Source organism: Dicentrarchus labrax, unplaced genomic scaffold (assembly GCF_905237075.1).
Source record: "Dicentrarchus labrax unplaced genomic scaffold, dlabrax2021, whole genome shotgun sequence".
Lineage (NCBI taxonomy): Eukaryota > Metazoa > Chordata > Actinopteri > Moronidae > Dicentrarchus > Dicentrarchus labrax.
Window position 1 is genome coordinate 20,600,412 of NW_026136701.1, and position 22,145 is coordinate 20,622,556.

At 40.6% G+C, this 22,145-nt stretch overlaps 1 protein-coding gene across 1 annotated transcript; it reads left to right on the top strand.

Annotated features, from left to right (window-relative positions):
• The first annotated feature begins 1,507 nt into the window (after window positions 1-1,507).
• On the top strand, window positions 1,508-22,145 carry LOC127365850 (protein APCDD1). Its single transcript, XM_051404390.1, has 5 exons — window positions 1,508-1,941; window positions 7,833-8,016; window positions 9,237-9,759; window positions 17,289-17,610; window positions 19,319-22,145. The coding sequence occupies exons 1-5, from the start codon at window positions 1,902-1,904 to the stop codon at window positions 19,780-19,782; spliced, it is 1,533 nt and encodes a 510-aa protein (XP_051260350.1). The 5' UTR covers window positions 1,508-1,901; the 3' UTR covers window positions 19,783-22,145.

A 22,145-nucleotide genomic window follows, 5' to 3' on the forward strand; every position in this document is an offset into this window, starting at 1 on the left:
CAGTATAATCTGAATTTAAACTAACCTTTCATATAATATTAAGATAGATAGATGTGTTTTTGGCAGCTAACAATAAAGATGATATAAAAATGTAGGGAAACTGCTGTTTGGTTTTTGTGTTGTTGTTGAATATGATGGTACTAATGGAAATATTTTTAGAATATGGCACTTTGTTTTGCAGTCCTTCAATGTTGAAGTGGTTGTCCTATGAGATGACATTACCAGCAGTGGCCCCCCGAGCCTATTTGAGTTTGAGGCCGCTGGTTTAAAGGCAGATATTACACAGTTGGCTCGGTGTCAGAGTGGCTGAGTGGATGAATGAGGAGGAGCTGGAGACTCGCCTCAGGGTCAAAAGATCAGAGAGACGACAGCAAAGAACCACAAGTTGAAAAGAGACAGAGAGTTGGAAACTCAAGGCCAAGGTCTCTCTCTCTCTCTCTCGCTCTCTCTTTCTCTGTCTGACTATCTCTGACACACACACACACACACACACACACACACACACACACACACACACACACACACACAACAGGTGTTGGGAGGTAAATCCTCTGTGAACCTTTGTTGAAGTTCCTCCCTCCAGGCAGGCAGGCTATGATGAGAAGGTGTATAATTTGAGAGCAACGGTCAAGAAAAATGTGCAGCATTCATCATGATTGATAAGAAGCAGCATGTTGGACACAAACAAAAGGACTGAAAACTCAACAGTGAAGGTTCAGTGTCACCGTAGGACAACTTTAATCCCAAATAACACAATATTTCTTTAAATAAGTCACTAGATAGATCACTAATTTGATCATCCCTTCACTATTCTATCTGTGTAAACCAATGTCACTGCAACAACAGAAACCTACTGACAGTAATTAAAAGAGTTAAAGAAAATAAACCTTTTAACTTTGGGTTTGTCACTTCTGGCTGTACTGGGACATAAATGTGGGGCTCAATTAGCTTTAAAATGACATTGTCACTTTTTAAGTTAAAGTCCTACTACTATATGAATCTTGCTTTGACAACTTTGGAACATAACTCCTTTGGTATGTGATTATGATTTTTGAAAACTAATTTTGTTTGTAATAATTAAGGAAGGAAAATGTTTCTAATAAGCAAAGAAATTTTTACCCTCTAAAATGTATAAATAGGTACAATTTCTTTATTTGACCAATTTAGTCTCAGATGAGAGTTAAAATCTGTTTTTCAGTTAAAGTTTAAATTCAGTTTTCAAATTGAGGAATAAAGTTAAAAACTACATATATTATGCATTATGATGATACAATGTTGATGCTGCTCTGCAACTTTGCTTGAGGTTATAATAAAATTAAAGCCATCTCAATTTATTTAAGACTGAAAACATCTCCAGGTTCCACAGTTGACCAACACACCTTGCACACATGGGACGACTTTTTGCAGTGTGCACCTAACGGGAGAAAACTTCAACACACACTCCACGCCCCTAAAGTCTCCACAGAGGCGGGAGGGAGGCAGGGGGGTGGTGTTTGAGTCCACTCTCTGAACACACGTACAAACACTCCTCCAGGACGCACGGAGGACGCGCGTAAAAGCAACCGAGCCGCTTCATTCCAACAGTGACAGACACAGTTAAACTCCTGCAGGGAGTTCCGCAGTAAAGTTTGGACTTGAATTCGTCTTCTAGTTGCGATTCTTTTGTTTTGACCCTCAGGTACATCAGGCGGCGAGAGGAGGAGGTTTTGTTTTTATTCTCTCCAGCGAACCGGTGGTGTGTTTCCTAGGATGCTCGGATATCGCCGGAGTGTTTCCTCCACGCTTTGGATACATAATGTGAGGATTTGTGTCGGAATAAACAAGGACGCCGCGTAAAGGAAACTCCGGATCTCCCCAGTGTCACCAGTGAAGCTCGTTTCTGTCCCCCCCTCAAGTGCGGAATGGGGCCGTCAACTGCGCTGCTCCTCGTTGCTTTTTTGGGTAAGAAAGTTTTACATGAATTTGACTTTGAGCCATGTTGTGCAGCAAGTGTTGGTAAACACGTGTGCGTGAAAAACAGCTTTATGGAAGAAGCTCTAATAAAAATGGATGAGATCTTCTAAATTATGTATATATATTTTTTAGAAAATCCATTATATTTAAAATGTTTCTGCTTCTCCAGTGAAGCATGTTTGTCAGACAGGAACCTGACATGCCTCTCTTCACCTCAGCACACCTGTTTACCATCATGCCTCTGTGTGTTTGTGTCCAACAGGACTAATATTAATAATATCTTCTGGCTAAGTTATCCCTTATGCCACGGTGATGAACATGTTTGAAGGCTAAAAAGGCAATAAAAAGCTTCCCTGGGGCTGCTGGGCAGATGAAAGCACTGAGAGAGTTAAGAGCCACTTAAAACATCCATTCCTGATGAAAACCCTGTCTGAGCAGCAGAGGATTATGGGACGGCAGTTGACCCAATCCATCTGCTGCCAAGTGACAGTGGAAGGCAACGTTTGGCTGCAACTTCAAATGACCGGGTTGAGATAAAATGATATTTTGGAGTCCACTTATCCTTAAGTGTGTTTAAGTGAATCTAACGTTCAATTAAGTGGTGTGTTATTGCAGCCTTTCGCAGTGGCAATGAAAATGCACTGTCAGCCTAGATTAGTGCGTGTTGTAAATTTACTGGGCGAGAAAAAACCTCAGCAAGCCTTCAGAGAGTTTAAACAGCAAAGTTTTTAAAAAAAGACACAGAAAGAAACGGCAGCTGCTCGTACTTCACCTTTCTCATTGATAGGAAACTAATAAGACTTCCGCTGGGCCTCAGTAGAGTCTTTAAGTTTTACTACATCTGTAAATATTCAGCAATTTGCAAGAATTCAATGCAAAAGGGATGTCTGAACGGTTTGCTCAAGTAATCGCTTATCCTACAACTTTTTATGTTCTTCGTGATGTTTTCTTCTTTTGCTTTTGGTGGCAGAGTTGGATTTTTTTTCGCAGATGTGGGGATGTGTGAGTCTCTGACTTTTTAGTCGTGGCCAATACAGGAAGCTGACAAAACTGGCAAACTATAGCAAAAATAGAGAAAACACCTCATAAAAAGGCTATTTAACCATTTTAATCACAGTTACAGACTAGGACTTAACCGAAACTTATATATATATATATATATAAAGAAAAAGTTTGAAAATTTATAAATCAGCTTTTTTCCTCAAACACGTAACATAAACAAACATTTTTAGCCATGCACACTGAATGAAAGAGCACTGCCATGTACTGAGGCTGGATATTTGACAGTTAAAATGTTAAATGTTATTATACAAAGGTGACAATAAATATAGGATCACTGTATATTTTGAAAAGTGAACTTCGGGACACATTCTTAGAAATCATGTCAACAACAAGTTTGACAAATGGAGACAAACTGCAGCAACAGAAAGAAAAGAGGGGCGGTCACGAGTTTGAACAAACCAACAGGGGAAAGATGGAGGACAGACAGATGAAGGAGATATAAATGATGCTAATTGGTATGCAGCCCAGTAACGTCCCTCCTCTGTACCAGCAGTGATTCAGTGGTGGAGGAAGAAGTCAAGTTGGGAGAATATTCTTCATTCCTGCAGGATAAGTGCTGATCGTGAAGAACTTTAATAAACACTTCAAGGTCCATTTAGTAACAACTACAACTTTCAATTATATCACATGATCTTCATCAACAGGTGGAGTTTGGATTTTTTTGTCCATATTTGCTTAAAAAAAAATCAAAATTCACTTTTGACCTCGCAAACGGAAAACAACTATATGGATTTATAAATATGTGGAAACGTCTACACAATGCATTGAAATCAATTGTGTCATGAAGCTTCTACAAGAGTTATTTTGTTCTCTCTCAACTGTTGGAGGGCTTGTCATGAAGTTTCATGGTCCCCAGAGTGTGAGCGGTACTTCGGACTTTGGTGATCTGACTTTAAGTATTATTGAGGTTTGGTTTGGTTTTAGTAAAATGTCTCGACAACTACTGGATGAACTGTGGTACAGATATATATATTCATGGTGCCCAGAAGATGAATCGTAAAGATCTTCTAACTTTTCCTCCAGCACCACCAGCAGGTCTCAATATCTATTGGATGGACTGCAGTGGATTGGTAGTGTAAACTTTCTTAACATTGTCGCTGTGAGCTTGTTAACATGCAAAACATCTATCGTGGCGCCCATATCTGCTCTTTTCTGTTCTGTCTGTTGCACGTTCGCCTGTAGATGTTAGCATTTAGCTCAAAACTCTGCTGTGCCTGCATACAGTCTTAACTGGCTGTAGACTCCAGTCACCCACAGGAGCGGATCTAGAGAAATATTCATGGGGTGGCTGGAGGAGAGCGTGGAGGTTGTTGGTTAATTTGTGTTTTTTAACATGTTCTTTTTTTTTTAAATTAAGCTAAATGAATGTGTTTCAATTAGACATCAAACTTGGGTGGCCAGGCTTTTTGTAGATCCACCCCTGGTTACCCAACAAAAACTATATTTTCTGACCTTACTTCATGCTGAATGTAAAATCATAACCCACACCAACTAACTCATACCTACAGCTGTCAGAAAAAATGTTTATTAGATTACAGAAACCACAACATTGCCCTAAAATCCAGGGGGAAAAGAAGTCTTCCAAAATAAAAACACTCAAGCATCAGTGGCTTCTTAAGTGTTATTTTCTCTCCCCTGTTCAAGTCCGACATGGTCACTGCCAAATGCTAAGATAACACAAAGAACAGTCCTTTTGTCTGGTCTCTGCTCGGGCACTTCTCGATTTTTCTCTTCCCATAAACGATGTGGAGTCTCTCTGCTTGTCAGGGGTCCCAGTGCTGTTACCTCACCAGTGGGATTGGGCCAACTGGAAATGTTCTCTGTGGTTTTAGGGCTCTGGGAGTTTTGTGGGCGCTTTGATTTAGATAGAGAGCAGCAGTTTGAGCGGCGAGGGACCGGAGGAGGGTTCGAATCCAGCCGCTCCGATTATTGCTGTAATGAGGGGAGAGTTTTGGTTTCTTTTTAAAAAAAAAAAAAAAAAAAAGCTATTGGAAGAAACTCCCACCACTCGCACATTCAACAATCATTAAATGAGTTGAGAAGAAGTCGTATGACACGTCCTCTTAAAAAGTAATTTTACAAACAGGCTACACATAACCTCTTTTTAATCATTTCCTCATTTATTTCCCCATAAGCCTGTTTTCCATTTTGAGTTCTCGTTTGTGCTTTGATGTCGTAAAACTCTTTGTAAAATAGATTTGTAACTGTGTTTTAAAATTACTCTAAATAAAGCGCACGTTTCATTATAATTATGATATTTTCACAAAGCCACAAATTAAGTCCTGGTCTGCTGGAGCTGACTCTGGATCAGGTGTGTTGCTGCCGTTCAAGTTTAACATCAGATACATAAACACTTAATAATTTATCCACATCTGTTATTCAAAACGGGGAAGAAAGGTGCATCCTACATGTGGTTTTCAACACGGCACACCTTTTTAAGTGAGGAGAAAGCGGGAAGTCACTGATTTGTTTGGAAGCTAAATAGATATTAAAGATACTGGAGAGGTTTGTTTGTGATTTGGTTTCTTCCAATGTTTGCAAATTGCTTTATTCAGCAGCTCGAGCATTACTCCTCAACATATAGATTACGCTGTAGCAGAACGTCAGGAAATAATTCCCCATCTTATCATCAACTTCTTCCTGTGTCTTAATATAACATTTCCATAATAACCGTCTGTGGAGGTATTTTAATCCAACATGGCTGATTTCTGGAAGCTTTCCAGGGTTCTGGCTGTAGCGCTGAGTTATCTGTCTGCGATTTATCTTCATCTCAGCTCTCCTCAAGTTCCTATTGTCATGTAAATCCAAACCAAATTCCCAGAAATCATTCCACACTGTATGTTTTATACTTGATGTGTATGCGAGTGGGTTTTATCATCCATGTGGCCCTCCCCACAACATGAAATGTTTTCAGGTTTTGGTGATCAGGAACAAATTATGTAAGGAATAGTTCCCTAATGACCAGCGTGCGTGCGTGCGTGCGTGCGTGCGTGCGTGTGTCTGTGTGTGTGTCCTACCTTGAAATTCACCTGCTGTTAAACCAGAAGCACTATCTGACCAGGTTTCTGCTGGTCAGATAGTGGTTAGATAGAAGGTTAAAAAGAGTGTTTGATTTACACATCTCACTAGGTTTCCTTTTTAATTCACACACTTACATACACTTAGTGATTCAGGCTCTTTGCCCTGACTGCAGGTGCAAAAAAAAAGGCCTCACACGCACATAAACACACACTCACACATAAAATGCAGCAAACTGTGAAGCCTTGTCTTTGATTTTTAACACAGCTCCAGCCAGCAGCAGCGTTACTAATGCCACCAGCTGAGTCGGGGGATCAAGTCTCCCCACTGTCCAGTGTTTCCATTGAGCAGCGCTGTGATGTGGTGATTTACACACAAGCTTCGGCTAACACACATAGTTGCTGCCTCGCTGGGTGTAAAACAACTGGATGGAGCTTTGTTCCTTTGTGAAGCTTTTTTGGCTGCTTTTAATCAGATGTTTTTGTTCCTCCCTCTGTGTGTGTTATTAGTCTCAAATTAAAAGCACAGAGGTGACCGCAGCGGCATTCCAAGGCGTTAAATGATATTGCCAGGCAAGTCGGGTCCAATAGAAAGAATTTAAGGCAAAGTCTTCATATTTCAAGGTAGATTTAGACGATATTTAGAGTATTATATGGAATAAATCCTTGCTGGAATGTGAGCTTGAAGGCTTTTCTTTGGCTGCAGGCTTTGAAAATGCTTTCATTTCCGATATTTTATCCCCTTAAGCTCAGCCCATTGTTGAAGGTATTGTTATTTCATGTGGTGCATTGAGGGGTACGCGGACAGAGTGGGAGAACTGAGTTTTAGAAGAGTCAATGCTGCTTCGCTTCCTTCTTTAACTTTGTTTGTAGCTTGATTTCAGAGTTTGTTTTAGTGTTTGTCTGTGGCAGCGGAAACCCACTAATCAGTTCTTCAACTTGGAACATCTGAAGCTTTGCCTTTTCATCACATGTTCAGCTAATATTGACCCATAAAGACTCTACTCATACCAGGTGTTGCAGGTCACTGATAAAGCCCAGTAATCCGTGGGTGATGACATGAGTTAAAATGACTAAATAAAACCCTTAAGCACTTCAAAGAGGCCCGACTGATTGAATAAGCAGAGTGAAAGCATGAGATCCAAGCTTCAAACTAACAAGACAATTTATTTTTCTATATGATCTATTAGTTGCCTTTAACAGCAGTTGTGCTTCATTTATTAGGATGTTGCCTTTAACAGCAGTTGTGCTTCATTTATTAGGATGAAGAGATCTAAAAGAAACCAGCTCTGCCAAACTAAACTTGTTCTTTAGTGGTTTATTCAATGTTTCAACCTCAATGAGGCAAACCTCTTGAAACATCACTGAATAGCTTTTTACATGTGTCTTGAATTTTTTTAAATGATGTATCTATTCAAGATTTCAGTATAATAACACTACTCAGATGTACTACATGGAGTTATGAAACAGTCTAAATTTAATACTGATGTCTCTATATGACCTGTTGGCTATTTCTGTATAGTTATTCTTGCCACTGGGGCGGATTCCCCTTAAAATCAGTCAAACAAGAAAGTAGAAACACTACCACTTTTGTCCACAGGGGTTGCCAAAATCAACAAAAAATTAAAGTTCCTTGATGCTGCTTTAATTAATTCAACAATAAAATCATTTGAATCCTGAAATTTTTATGTAACGCACAAATCGAATGGATTAAATTTCTTTCTCTGATGTTTTTATGTTTCTTTTTTTATGCCTTTATCACCCGAGCTTAAACCTTTGGTGTCCTTGTTCTTCCCTCAGGCTGGGCTGGAGGTTCCTCTCTTCACTACTCAGACGGTCGGTCCAGCCGCCTCTCCATGGAGAAAACTTTCGGCCGGTTGGTCAAAGACTCCCAGTGCCATCACATGTTGAAGCACCTTCACAATGGAGCCCGAATCACTGTGCAGATGCCTCCAAACGTTGAGGGTCACTGGGTGTCCACCAGGTAAACAACAAGGGAGTTTTTACATATAAAATCCAATCCAACCAGGCAATTACATTTAAATGAGTGCATTAAGAAATGGCGATAGATGTTTATTGGGGAACTTCCTGCATATACTGCACTATTAGTAACAACACTGCAGACATTTCTTAAAACATAAAAATAAATGATTGAGTGCTTTGGAGTTTTCTTGTGATGTTTGCGTCCATATGCATCCAAAGGGAACCTTAAATTAAGTCCAGGAAGAGCTCCTACCCTTTTCTGATGCCATAAAACATGGTTTTTAAGTATAGAGGGATTACTGCTATTTCCTTCCTCTATATTAAGAAAATACACTTTGCACAGTTTTCTGTTTTGTTAGTCTGTTCTATCAGAGTGGTTTTGTGAGCAGTTTTTAAAGTGCTTTGAAATCCTTTGTCATTTGTGGTACTTATTTTCATCTGCTGAACATCTGAACTCTCTTTTTTTTTTTTGGTATATGACCTAATCCACATCATCTTTTTCACTTTTTAAAAGAAATCCATAATGCTTTGCATCGACCATATCATAAATCTAGTTTCACTGAATGCAACACAGAGAGTTTTCACTTAATTTCCTGCTTGCATCTGCATTACCACACTAACATTACTTTGACCCCAAAATGGCAAAATAGTTTTCAAGTCAGGTTCTTACTATACTGGAATGAACCAGTGGCTGCCTGGAAGGTAAAAATAAAAGCAATATCTGAATTTATTTATTTAAAGGGGAAGATGCAATTTAACATAGTTCCAATACAAAGCATGAAACCAATGTGCTGCACAGAGTTGCTAGCTATTTATTTCTTGTTGGGCTTTTACATGCATACTGTAATTAAAATGTAGCTTTAAGTATGATGAATTGCTCTACAGATTTGGAACTACTGTAGAAGCTAATGGTATATTTTGGTCTATGGCGTTGCAAAGATTAGACAAACATGAAAAAGACCAGAATTCAGACATTCCTCGACATCCGACACCAAAACTCAATTCATAATTTCATTCCACATTAAAAGTTCAGAAGATCTTATTTTCAATTAAAGTCAGAAGGTCTTTAAACCACAACAAACACAGGCAATGCAAAAGGAGAATGGCTTTCTGCACACTGAATCTCTGAATCAGTTTAAATCTTCTTGATATTTATTGGAATATTTTTCTGCGAGTAGTCTTGTACGGCATTTATCTGAAACTTCCCGTTCTCTGTTGCAGCTGTGAGGTGAGATCAGGCCCAGAGTTCCTGACGCGCTCCTACAGTTTCACCAACAGCACCTTCCAGGCTCACCAGTTCTATTACGAGGACAATCACTGCACCAAACCCACCTACACTCTGGTGATTCGGGGTCGTCTGCGCTTACGCCAGGCCTCCTGGATCATCCGCGGCGGCACAGAGGCGGACTACCATCTCCACCGTGTCCAGATGGTTTGTCACACAGCCACCGTGGCCAAAGAAGTCAGCCAGAGGCTCAACCGCAGCTGCAGAGGGGCAGTGAAGGGCCCCTGGGAGCCCAATGTGATCTACGAGCTCTTGAGCGAGGAGGGCGCCTTTGACTGCTCCAAGGAGCTTAACTTTACCATGCATGAGCTGCAGCTGCTGAGGGTAGAGAAGCAGTACCTGCATCACAACCTGGATCATCTGGTGGAGGAGCTGTTTCTAGGAGACATCCACACCGAGCTGTCCCAGAGGCTGTACTACAAGCCGTCCAGCTACCAGACCGCCTTGCAAAACGCCAAGGTAAGTCCTTAATGATCGTCTCTCAATTAGAGTTTAGAGAGATGACTCTCTGTAGGACGAAAATAATGGTTTATTTAGAGCTGCTCTAATTCTTTTGATTGCTAGTTCCCCTCCCGAGAGATCTCAAGATGTTCTGCAGCACAGAATTGTGTTCATTCTTTTGACTTTTCTTTGATCTTTAGTTAGCAATGTGGTTTTCGGGATGGCAGTGGCAACGTGTGGCTATCTGGTCCAGACTGAAATATTTAAACTATTGGATGGATCTCCATTAAATTCTACAGAAATGTTCTTGGGATAGAAATTATTTCCTCTAGTGCCACCATGAGGTTGACGTTTGTAATTTTTAAGTGAAATGTCTCAACAACTACTGGATGGATTGCTATGACACTTGGTACACACATTCCTGCCGGCCTCAGGATGAACTGTATTAACTTTGGCGTTCAACTGTATTATGTTTTGTGCTAATTAGAAAATGTTGGCATGGAAGTTGATAAGCAACATACCTGCTTAAAATCTGAATTTTAGCATTGTCACTGTTGATATGTGAGCATGCTGACAGCTGCATTTAGCACAGCTTCACAGAGCTGCTAGGCATGGCTGTAGACTCTTTGTCTCTTGTTCAATACTAAAGATTATTCAAAATAAAACAGTCTGAGAAAAAAAAAAACATAATCTTTGTGGCTCTTTGGTTGAGCCATAGGCCATAGGACAGGTTTTCTGTCCTGAGCACGCAGCTCGGTACAGAACCTCTGCTGAACTCAACTCCCACTGTGTCGACCCTCCACACCGCAAAGACCACACACACACACCAGAAAACATCATGAACTGACCTTAAAAACCATGTTTCTCTTGTGAGAGTTTATCTTAAGCAAAGGCTGCGAGGAGACCTGGGTAGAATAGTATTTGAAAGTAAGTCTTTGTTTTGGTGGACGGATCTGACAAAATATTCAATGTTAAGTGTAAAATGCAGAACTGTAGAGTTTTGTCATTTTCTGACATTTTGTGCTTCAATCTGCCACTTGTCAGTGGCAACAAACTGTGTGTGTGTGTGTGTGTGTGTGTCTGTGTGTCTGTGTGTGTGTGTGTGTGAACAATCCTGCCCTTTTATACTTTAAACATTTGCACTGGAAGAAACCAGAAACTATGTACATACTGATTTCATCTCCCAAATCTAGTGTTAAGAAAGAGCCCTTTCTTCCCTCCGCTGTGCTTATGGGATGTAATTTCTCTATTTACACTGCCGAACAGCAGTTTCCCTGCTGGCTGAAACCCTAGAGTGATGTTTTCACTGTCACCCTCTGCAGAGATTACAATGAAATCCTGTTCGAGTCCACTGTCTAAATAAACATCCATTTGTACGGGGATGATGGGACTTGGTGTTGCTGATCAGAATGTAAACAGAGTGTGGAGTGAGGAGCTGTGATCAGACAATCTCCCCTGTGGCGCTGTAATGACCAGCGCTGCTCTCCTTAAGCCCCTCTGGCCCGCAGAGGCGCAATGTGAAACCCGGCCTATCTCTGGGAGCGATCAACATGTGGTATTCCTAGAATTTGGAATCATGCGGCCATATGAATTATTCCAGCGAGCGCATACCAGGTCTGATTTCATGCATGCCTGAGGCTCAAATCAAAGTGTTGCATGTGCTCTTTTTATGCTCATTTTTTTTTCTGAATAAAAAGTTGCAGTTATGAGTCAAACAGAACTACAGCGTTGCCTTTTTAAAGGGTCAGTTCAACTAAAATACAAATAAATGCATGTTCTCACTTATCAGTAGCACCTAGCCATGCGGATTGTTTTTTTTTGTTTTGTTTTTTTTTTACTTGTCATGGTTTTGAGAGACCTGTTTTTCTGCTGCCACCCCAGTGTAATAGAGGTGAATGGAGGTCTGATTGTGCTGTTTCCTAATTCAACAACCACATCTCTTTCCAGAAACAGCGTCCCCGGTTACTGTAGATAATGCACTGTAAGATTTCATGGGGACTATTTTTCTCTACAGTGTTCTTTGTTGTTTCTTAAGACATCTGCTGAACTTGTGTTAAAGCTGCATCATCATGATCAGTGGTCAATGAACTATGTTTAATGGTAACGGTGTTCTTGTAGTGACAGATTTACGGAATTAACTCAACTCTGCAGTTTCTCTCAGCTCTACAGACCGTTTTAGTCTCACAGCTCATTGTTTTGGTTTTACAATCAGCAGCTTTACAGTTTAAATTCACTCTTGTTGCTCTAATCAACCTCGTTTCCACCTGCAGCAGTTTGGAAATGTTCAGATCGACCTGCCGTACGCAGTGCCTCACACAAAGTTAGTGACTAACTGTTGAACATAGTGGAGCGTTTAGCAGCTAAAGAGCCAATTATTTCCCTCAGGAGTTGGTGGAGTGCAAATATTGTGATAAAGGCTTTGCAGGTTTTTTGGAAGCACTACTAAACAGACTTGTGTACAATTAGGGTTGTTTTCTTGAGTGTATCAACAACTGTGTTATATATTATCAATTTTACAAGGTCATAATGTCAGTGTTGCATTTATAGCTTGTTGCACTGCCCCCAAGTGGTCAAAAATGGATTAATGCTGCTTTAAATCAGCTTTGAGCAACAAAATTGCATTCACCTCCATTGTATACGGGTGGAGGCAGTAATCTCAAACCCTCAACACATAGACTCAAAACTATCTGCTTGGCCAGATCCCTGTAGAGAAAAATGTAGAAATATAATTTTTATATAAGTTTTTTTATGGAGACGTTATTAACTTGTGTGCACAAGATAAAAATGTATCACCTTTTGCTTTGCTACTCGGCTCTCCTTGCTTACTAGCTTGGTAATGTGCCTCTATAATAATACAAGCCTGCATTATAGGCATTTCTGAACATCGTAAAAGTTGACTAATTTTATAGCTTTGGTCAATTTTGGGCCCCATTGGCCATCAACTATGCACATACAGTAAATTAGTTTTTTGGTGAAACAGTGGTAGAAAATACCTCACTCCTTCCTACACAAAAAGCACTAAATCCGACCATCTCTTGAGGTTGTAATGGTTTCTTTTCGGGGGATTTTTACGGCCATGGTGACTATCCAATCCATTAATCTTAAGCGGTGTACCCAACGCTGGTCCCAGTCCAGAACATTTGCTGGTGCCAGCATGTTCATTTGTGGTTATTGGGTGGATCTCAGCAGTGATGCAACAGCAAGGCAGCAGACTTTGTTTCGTAGTTTGTTTCTTCTGTTTTCTGTCGCCCAGTTCACTGCTGCGTCACTGAGGCAGAGTAATGACCACTTGATAATGATCCTTGTTAAGAAGGGATGTGTGTTTTTATATTGTTGCTGTTGCTGAAGTGTTTCTGTGGTTGTTCTGTTTTTGCATGTGTCCCTCATGCTGAGACTGATTTGTGATGTTTTGTTATGCTTTCCTGAGTTTGATTTATATCATGTTGCCCTTTAATACTCCCTCAAAATACATTTAAAAGCTCTCCTGTCCAAGATAAGACTCTTATTATGAATTCCTGGGAAGTTATCTTACAGGAGAGATGCTGGTCTATCTCTAACGATGCCAGCATAGGAAAAAAAAACATGGGTTTAGTGCCTTGATATCACCAACAGGTTTCTAAAGAAGCATTTTAAAGCCTGACGTAATTTCTGTTCCTCGTAAAATGTATGCTTCTGGACATCATCTTCCCTTGAACTATGGCAGTAATCCACAAAATGCCCAAATGAAGGATTTCTGCCAAACAAAGTGAAATTCAGTTCTAATTCTCCTTGATCTGTTGTGGTTTGGATGGTACTTCAACTGTATGTCGGTTCAGACTAAAGCAGCTGCCAAATGTGGTAGTAAAAAGTGAAATTAATAAATGTAATTTATATTAAACAAGAGCAGTAATATCCTTCCTCATTTCCTCGTTTTCCTTCAGTCCCAGTAAGGGTATGAAACGCTTTGCTTCAAGCCTACTGCGACACAACACTTACACTTACTACAGGCTGGACATTGTGAGCTATCACAAAGACTAATGTAAAGTTTAAAGTTTTGAGCCATGCTTCCTCCACCTCCAACTGAGAATAGTTTGTCATAGCTTCACTTTCTTGCATTGGAAGTGAGTTTCAAATTCAGTTAATAGCAGAAATGCCCAACATCATCTTGTTCCAGCTTCTTGGATTTGCAGATTTCCGGTTTTTCTTTGTCTTAGCGGGAGTTCAGACCAGAAACAACAGAGGGTTGTGCTGGTGGAGGCATGTATTTGATGGTACTGGTGACACAATGAGATACGATCCAGTGAGTCCAGTTTGAGGAACAATGGTCAATGGACTGACTGCATTTAAATGAATGAAAGGACTGTTTTGTTTAGTTTTTCACTCGGTGCTGAAGTTGGTCTGAACGCGGCCTTGTTAGCTTTGAAACTGATTTATTGTTTCTGCAAAATTATGAAAAACGCCTATCAGTTATTCATTAATTGTAGCCCTTTTCCCTTGATTACTTACTGATAACTGGAGGGGCTCACTGCTTTTACATCAGATGTGATCACCAGGTGGCTCACTGAAAGACGATGTGCTCACCCTTGGAGCTCAGTTTAACACTTAGAGCCATCTTGGCCGCTGTTAGAGCCCAAAAAACCCAAATTTGGACACCGAGCTGGAGCTGAAAATGTGTTAAATTTATATTTATCAGTTCAACAGAAGTCAGTAGTCTTTGGTTTTACATGTTTGGACTCGGGTAGAAAATGTTCTGTTAAAGAACCATCCAGTCAAAGCCATAAATTAGTTCATTAATTTGAATGTTGGAGATAAGTGTGGTGTCACAGCACCAGTAAAACTTTTATTTGCAACCTGCAAATGCTTGTAAGAATTGTGTTGTGTAAAGCTCGCCTAAGGCACATCTGACTTGGCTTTAACACTCAGTTGTGATTACTGCTCGATTACAGACTCGCAGATTAACATTTTTATATGCTGCGCTCACTTGTCAGGTTGATTTTCTCACTAAAATCGATCTTAACGTTGCTTTCTTACTGTCCATCCACCAGAGAGAAGCATCTGATCCACCGTCAGACTGCTGTTGCCCTGAGTTTTGCCTCTCAGGTTGTATAAAAACTGCTTTACCTTATTGCTGGAGCTTGTTGGGGCAGCTTGCAGACAATTATGTTTAATCTTTAATGTTTTTAATTACAGTCAATATTCTGATTAAAGACACTAGAATTGAACATGTATAAGATAAGAAAGTGGCGTGCAGTGAAGACATGTTCATAGTCGGCTCAGACAGGCTGACTTTGTTTTATGGCCTCAAAGATCCTGCAGATCTGGAACATGTTTTCCACACCTGCAACAGGAAGCCCCCCCACCATCTGCTCCTTTTTTCCTTGCATTCTTACATAAATACTGTATATGCTAAAATATGCGTACATATTTTTCTCTCTGTGTACTGTATTTATGTCTTTTTCCCTGCTGCATGTACGGGATATTTCTTACTCATACGCACAAACACAGGTGCACAAGTGCTGAGATACACACCCGTAAAAAAAGAAAAAAAACCCACTATGCTCAAGAGGCCTCGCTTCCGCTTTCGTCCCATTAACCTCTCACTCAGAGGTGCTTATGGAGCTGCGCTGGGACTATCTCATCTGTAGGACGTAGTGATATTCCTGTTTTTCCTCCGTCTTTCAGCATTCTTCATTTCTTCTGTTTTAAACTCCCCGTAAATCCCATGCGGACGTAGTGTTGTCTGGGAAAAGAGTGATTGGGTCGGGGAGGTTAGGTCTTAAATTTTGACCACCCTCGAATAACAAAAACTCCACTGCCTCCCTGGAGTTTGGTCTTTGGAAGAGAATTTGTGGAATACAGTATGAAGGCTTCCAGCTCCGAGTCCGTCAGGCCCTCAAGTCTTTCCTGCAGCCAGAGACCCACAGCTGTCCTGTCTGTGGATACTATGACCACATGCTGCTCAGGGGCTCCACTCAAGCAGACATGATATCCCTTGAATATGATTAATGTTCATTTATAGACTTACAAACCCTTTTTTTTTTTTTTTGGTCAATATGAAGGCGAATAAAAGACATCCCGCTGTTGTTTGTAAGTAGCATGAAAGTTCAGCTCGCTGTTCGCTGTGTGACTTCCTGTTGTCACGGCTTTAGTTCGACCAGACATCTGTCTTTTTACGGTAAAATGATGTGATCACCCTGAGAAAATGCTGGAACCTTGTCTGCCTTCCAACACTCAAGAGGTTCAGACTGAAGGAAATAGTTTTTCCTCATTCACCTCTGAACAGACGCCAGACGTCCCTTTGTGTGGATTTCGTGATACAATATACTGATGATGGAGCTTATAAGAAGCTTTAAGCACCAACGCAGTTCATATGACTGGGTTTTTCACACAGTAATGTCTGGCGGCAACTTCAGCTCAACAGCTGATTTTCTATCATCCTTTCTAAATTAGTGTTGTTTTTTTTTTTTATCTCACCTGTAAGTGTCAGAGCTGGGAATGACATCACACTGGAGTTGTACGCATTCAAGTTGGAAAACCGAGCTCTAACCAGGTTAGCCATACAAACGTGTCCGCAGACAGACGTTGGATAGCTCTGTACGACTGATGTTAATGAGAAACAAAAGAGCTAACGAACAGAATATTACCACAACTTTCAATTAGAGGACGTACAGAGCAGCCATCTTGGATTTTGAGGTCGGGGTTGGTGAGCTTCTTCCGACTTTTCTAGTTGGAAATCTGACTCCAAGGAGCATTGCAATTGAAATTTCCGACCAGGAACTCGGGAATTCTGACTTCCCAGTTTGAATGGATCACACCGTTGGAGCCGAACCAATATTATATGGCTGATATTAGCTTACTGCAGATATATTAATGATACATTTATAAGTGTTTAGTTGGCCAATGTAAGAGACTGCAGTACAGAAACCACTGCCAAGTTTATTTTTAACAGTAAAATAGTTTTACTTTTGTTCATTTATCTTGTTTTGTGCAAATTAATGAGGGTTTTAATATACGTGTTGATGTGTAAAAATATCTGCAAATGTATTTTCTGATTGTTTTAAAATGTCAAATATGAACATCCGAATATGCCTGAAAAATCCAGCATTAGTAACTAACTTTGTGGTTTGCATTGACAAAAATCACCCACCAAATGGTTAATCATGCTGATAAAACAGTGTCAAATCTGTTTGACAACAATATTCAAATATCAATATTTTATTTGATGATTTGGTGAAAATCAGTGCAGTCTGTTACTTTCATTCATCTCATTGTTTCCATGTCACATGTAGAGGTGCCTTTGTTGCTGTCTGCCATTAGTGGGTGCTAAAGTTGGAATATTTCAAATCCTACACACAGTTTAATGTCCTGTTTGCTTCTCACTTGCTAGTGACATTGAACTAAATACAAAGAAACCTTGTAAATGTAATTTTGTTTTTTTTGTAATTTCTAGTTGCAGCAGTGTTGAAAATAAATCAGACAGTAATTGTATATTTTAGTTTTAAGTACATTAGCAATTTATTACCTTTTCAAAAGTAACTTTAAATTTCTTCCCCTTTTTATTTTTTCAGAACCATGACCACGGCTGCATCGCCTGTCGTATCATCTACCGCTCCGATGAGTTCCACCCTCCCATCCTGCCACCGCGGGCCGATCTGACAGTCGGGCTGTACGGTCAGTGGGTGAGCCAGCGCTGCGAGGTTCGCCCTGAGGTCCTCTTCCTCACCCGTCACTTCATCTTCCATGACAACAACCACACCTGGGAGGGCCACTACTACCACTACTCTGACCCCGTCTGTAAACACCCCACCTTCACCATCTACGCCCGCGGACGCTACAGCCGAGGCCTTCACTCCACCCGCGTCTTGGGCGGGACGGAGTTCGTCTTCAAAGGTAACCCGTTGATAATTTCATGTCTTACAGCTACAAAATACCAACAATTCTCAGAGGACACTACAATTCAAGTGATGGGAAAACTAGAAAAATAGAGAAACCATTATATAGATTTTTGACATTACAAATTTACATACTTACAATTCTTATGGCGATCATGACCACCATTACAGGACAGGTACAGGACACATTGCTTCCTTTACTGTCTCTATTTTTATGGTAGATGTAACCATTTCTAATTGACTCTTTGTAACAGTTCAAGTTAAAAAGGAATGGTTCAACATTTTGGGAAACATTTAGCTGGAGCCAGCAGGTAAAATCTGCCTATAAGCACCTCTGAAACCCGTTAATTAACACATTATACCTGGTTTGTTTAATATGTACGAAAGCCAAAGTGTAAAAACAAGAATTTAGGGGACAGGGCGTTATGTGAAGTGACATGTCGGAGTTTGTGCATCATTAGAAATACCAGGCAACCAGCGGAGACTGCGGAGTTACTGTACCTGGTCAAGAAACAATCCTACACATAACAGGACGTTTTTACACGCTTTTATTCAGATTAAACAAATACGATCCAACGTATGATACGATATAAGAGGTGTTGGTTGGTGGATTTGTAACCTTCGAACAGCCATGCTAGCTGGTCCTTCTATTTTTGGTCATTGCTTCAATCTGTTCTGACATTGTACTCATCCAGTTAATTACTGAAATTACTCAAGATGTCTGACAGGGCAAGAAAGACGAGATGTCAGATTATCACGTTTGGAAGAGTAAATTATAGTGTGTGTGGTAAATTATTACCCCAGCTGTTTGTTGTAAACTTCCATCATAGTTTACAGACATCTTGTTTCAACTTTTGACCTATTGTACTCACTCACAGTGGATCATTTCACTCGAGATGTACTCGAGGCCTGCGCAGAATCAATCACTGGCGATCGGCACACAATGCACGCCAGTTAGATTTGTGTCCGACTTGATGCCGACTTGCTCTGACAATCGGCCGCCGCAGTTTTTAGATCAAGCCGCTGCAGTTGCTTTCCACTGATTGCAAGACCCAGGGCATGATGGGAAACGCCTGCCTGTCGCCTGATCAAAAGATCGGCTCTTAGTTTTGACCACAAATACCACATTTTTCAAATTTTGTGTGTGATTTCAGTATTTGACTCTAGATTGTACGAACAAACATCTTGTGTGGTTGATAATATTTATATATCGGAATGTGATCTAAAAACAACAGGCCACCTACAAATGATGTAACAGGATGGAAACATTTCTGTGACTTCCTGTAGATTTGTTATCCGACTTGACTGCAGCTTTTTGTTGCTGCCGCCTCACCTCGCCCACTTTAGGCGCAGTTCATCTCGAACTTTCCTAATCTGGCTAAAACCTATTGGCTTGTTTACTTGTTAACTGATTGCCTGACTGCTTGTGTTTCATGCCTCAATGTCATCATTTTCCCAGATCCTTGCAATTATCTCGGTGAGTTATAACAGTAACGATGGCCAAAATGACAAAAATAAGGCCCAAATTGGAAACAGCGAGCAGAAAAACATTGTTTCAGTGACTCATCCAGTTGAGAGTTTACAACACCCTGAGCACTACAATCACTACTCTGCACATAAACACAGGATGTTCAGGATTTCTATTGGTAACTCTGTAAGAAGCGGTTAGAGCTAACAGGTCTTTTTGTGCCTTTCTTCCTTTTTAGTGAACCACATGAGAGTAACTCCCATGGACTTGGCCACCACCTCCCTCCTCAACGTCTTCAACGGTAACGAGTGCGGCGTGCAGGGGTCCTGGCAGGTCGGGGTGGAGCAGGACGTCACCATAACCAACGGCTGCGTGGCACTGGGCATCCGGCTCCCCCACACAGAGTACGAGCTTTTCCGCATGGAGCAGGACGCCCACGGCCGCTACCTGCTCTACAACGGCCAGCGCCCCAGTGACGGCTCCAGCCCGGACCGGCCGGAGAAGCGGGCCACCTCTTACCAGATGCCCCTGGTGCAGTGCTCAGCAAGCAGCCAGCCGTCCTACCACAACAGAGTGGACGGAGGCAACAGGCCTCAGCTGCACCACAATGACTGCACGGGATGGCACAGGGGCAGCCAGAAACACGTCACTGTGGCGCTCGTCGCATTCGTCACGTCTCTGCTTCTCTGTTGGCAAAGCTAGAGAGCAGTTTGGGCTTTTTTCCTACGTAAGACGCAACAAGAGAGGAGTTTGGATTACAAGACTGCTTGTTTAAAAACAGCAAATCTAAACTTTTTAGTTGTCTGATGTGAAAGAGGATGAAAACTGGTGCCTCTGATCCTCTGAACCTTTTTCCAGCTACCAAAGACTCGACACTGATGCACCACAGAAACTGCACTTTAGAGTGGAACCAAAGACCAACCCGTCTGTTTTTTTTCCACAAATATAGTACAAAGATGTCTATATATCCACACCGACCTGAGAGTATGTTTTATACAGTGTATTTACCTACAACTATCAAGTCATTTCTTGGTACTGCAAAAAGACATGACTTGATGAGTGGAAACTTTCTACAATGAACTCTTGACAAGAAGCTCCCTGTCTGGAGGAGAGGTGCTTGTGGATGGTCAGTGTTTACAGTAAAAGGGAACTACACTTCTTATATTAAAGCGTTTTCTTTAAATATTGCCTAACAGTACGGTGAACTTACATCTTTTCCACGTTAAGATCATACTGGTATCTTGGATACAATAAAACTCATCTTCTGTGCACTCTAAGAGAGACATTTTTATTCCCTCACTGGTCAGATAGCTGCATCTTCACCGGCTAACACTTGACCTGGTTTCCATTGGGGATATTTTTTTTAAATGATGTCTTGTTGGATTGGGCTTATAAACTAGCAGCTTTTCACCATTTGAAGACTTCAGATACACTGAAACCTGTATTAAGACCGGGCAATGAGGCTAAATTAAAAAAAGAAATTATATCTATGAGATTAGTTCCTGATAAATATCAAAATAGAAATTCTCAGATGAATCCAGTGAACTCTGTTCCACTGCCTTTCTCTGTCACTCTTGAATTTTAAATCACAATTTGCTTGGAATCACTAAATAAGTAGCAGAATAACATCATAACAATATGATTATATCGTCTCAACGTGATTCCAATACGTATTTTACCCAAAAACTATATAAATGTTACATGCAATTCATTGTTGTAACTGTTAAATTGGTTTTAAGATTTATCAAAATATGTAACTTTTGTGGGTGTTAACTGTCTTTTTTCTCAGTTAATTGAATATAGGGATGTACAACACGTTTTTAATAACCAAATATTTACATTTGTCTATTTGCCAATTACAAGTACTTAATACCGTTACAGCTCTAACAATGACTCTGTCAAAGTTGCTTCAAATATCTCCAAACTGCTGACACTGCTTCGCCTCCGCCTTCCCGCTCAACAACGAGAGGTTAGGTAACGCCACACTGTCGTAAAAAAGCATTGGGGGCGTTACTGGAGTGCACGAGCTCGGTATCTATCGGTGCGTGTCTAATGGAATACATGCAAAATCCTGTTTGATGGCTAGTTGTAGCTCAACTCTAATTAAAATTAAGATACTATCATTCATTTTCACAGTGAACTATCAGTCAGTGCAAGAATTTAAATACTGCAGGCCTGCAATTTGTACTTGACATGAAATGAAGGGACGATTGCACCTGCAGACATATCAAAGTGCGACCAGTAAATCGTAAATCATAAGTTGTCATCTGTTTCGGTTTTACAAGAGTTACTGCATTACAAACAGCCTTTTTTATTACTTTTTCCTCCCCGTAGACATGAATATGCTCTAATTCTGTGTTAGATGTTGGTATTTGGAACAGTATTATCGGTCAAACCCATACCAAAAAAACCAGTATTTTAGTAGTTGGTTCCTTTTAAAATTCGCAGTAACAACAGATCTAGAAGACAGATGTCTCATTAGGGATTTAAGTTTTTTTTGGGGTAAATGTTCACACTTAATAAATATAAACTGTTACAATGCACTGTAGTTTATATTACCTCTCCAGATTGTGTAGCTCCCTGTTAAAGTCTTCCAGTGACGAACCTGCAAAATGACATAAAAAATAGATTAGTGCTCTTTGCTCCTTGAGGTTTTTTTTTCTAAACTTGAGTGGAAATACTCAAAATACCTTGAATGGGATGAATGTCATCAGGTGTGGTACAATATGACAAACCTTCAGTTCCCCTCTCGAATACAATCCATGACGTCACTGCCATCACCTTCTGGATCGTGGACCAGTACCTGTTTGGGAATTTACTAGCATGCTTCTACCATACCAGAACTTTCAGACTGTTCGACCGAGAGAAAAGGACAAACTATCACAGCATATTCTGCATATTCTGCATATTTCTGCAACGGAATAAACAAAGTGACTAATTTCTTGCAGCCAGTTTATCAATGATGGTGCAGAATCGTGTTCCCGGACAAAAGAACCTGCGTTAGGCTCCAAGAAATGTCTTTGTAACTGGATACATGTATAAGATTAAAGGCTTGATACTCTTCA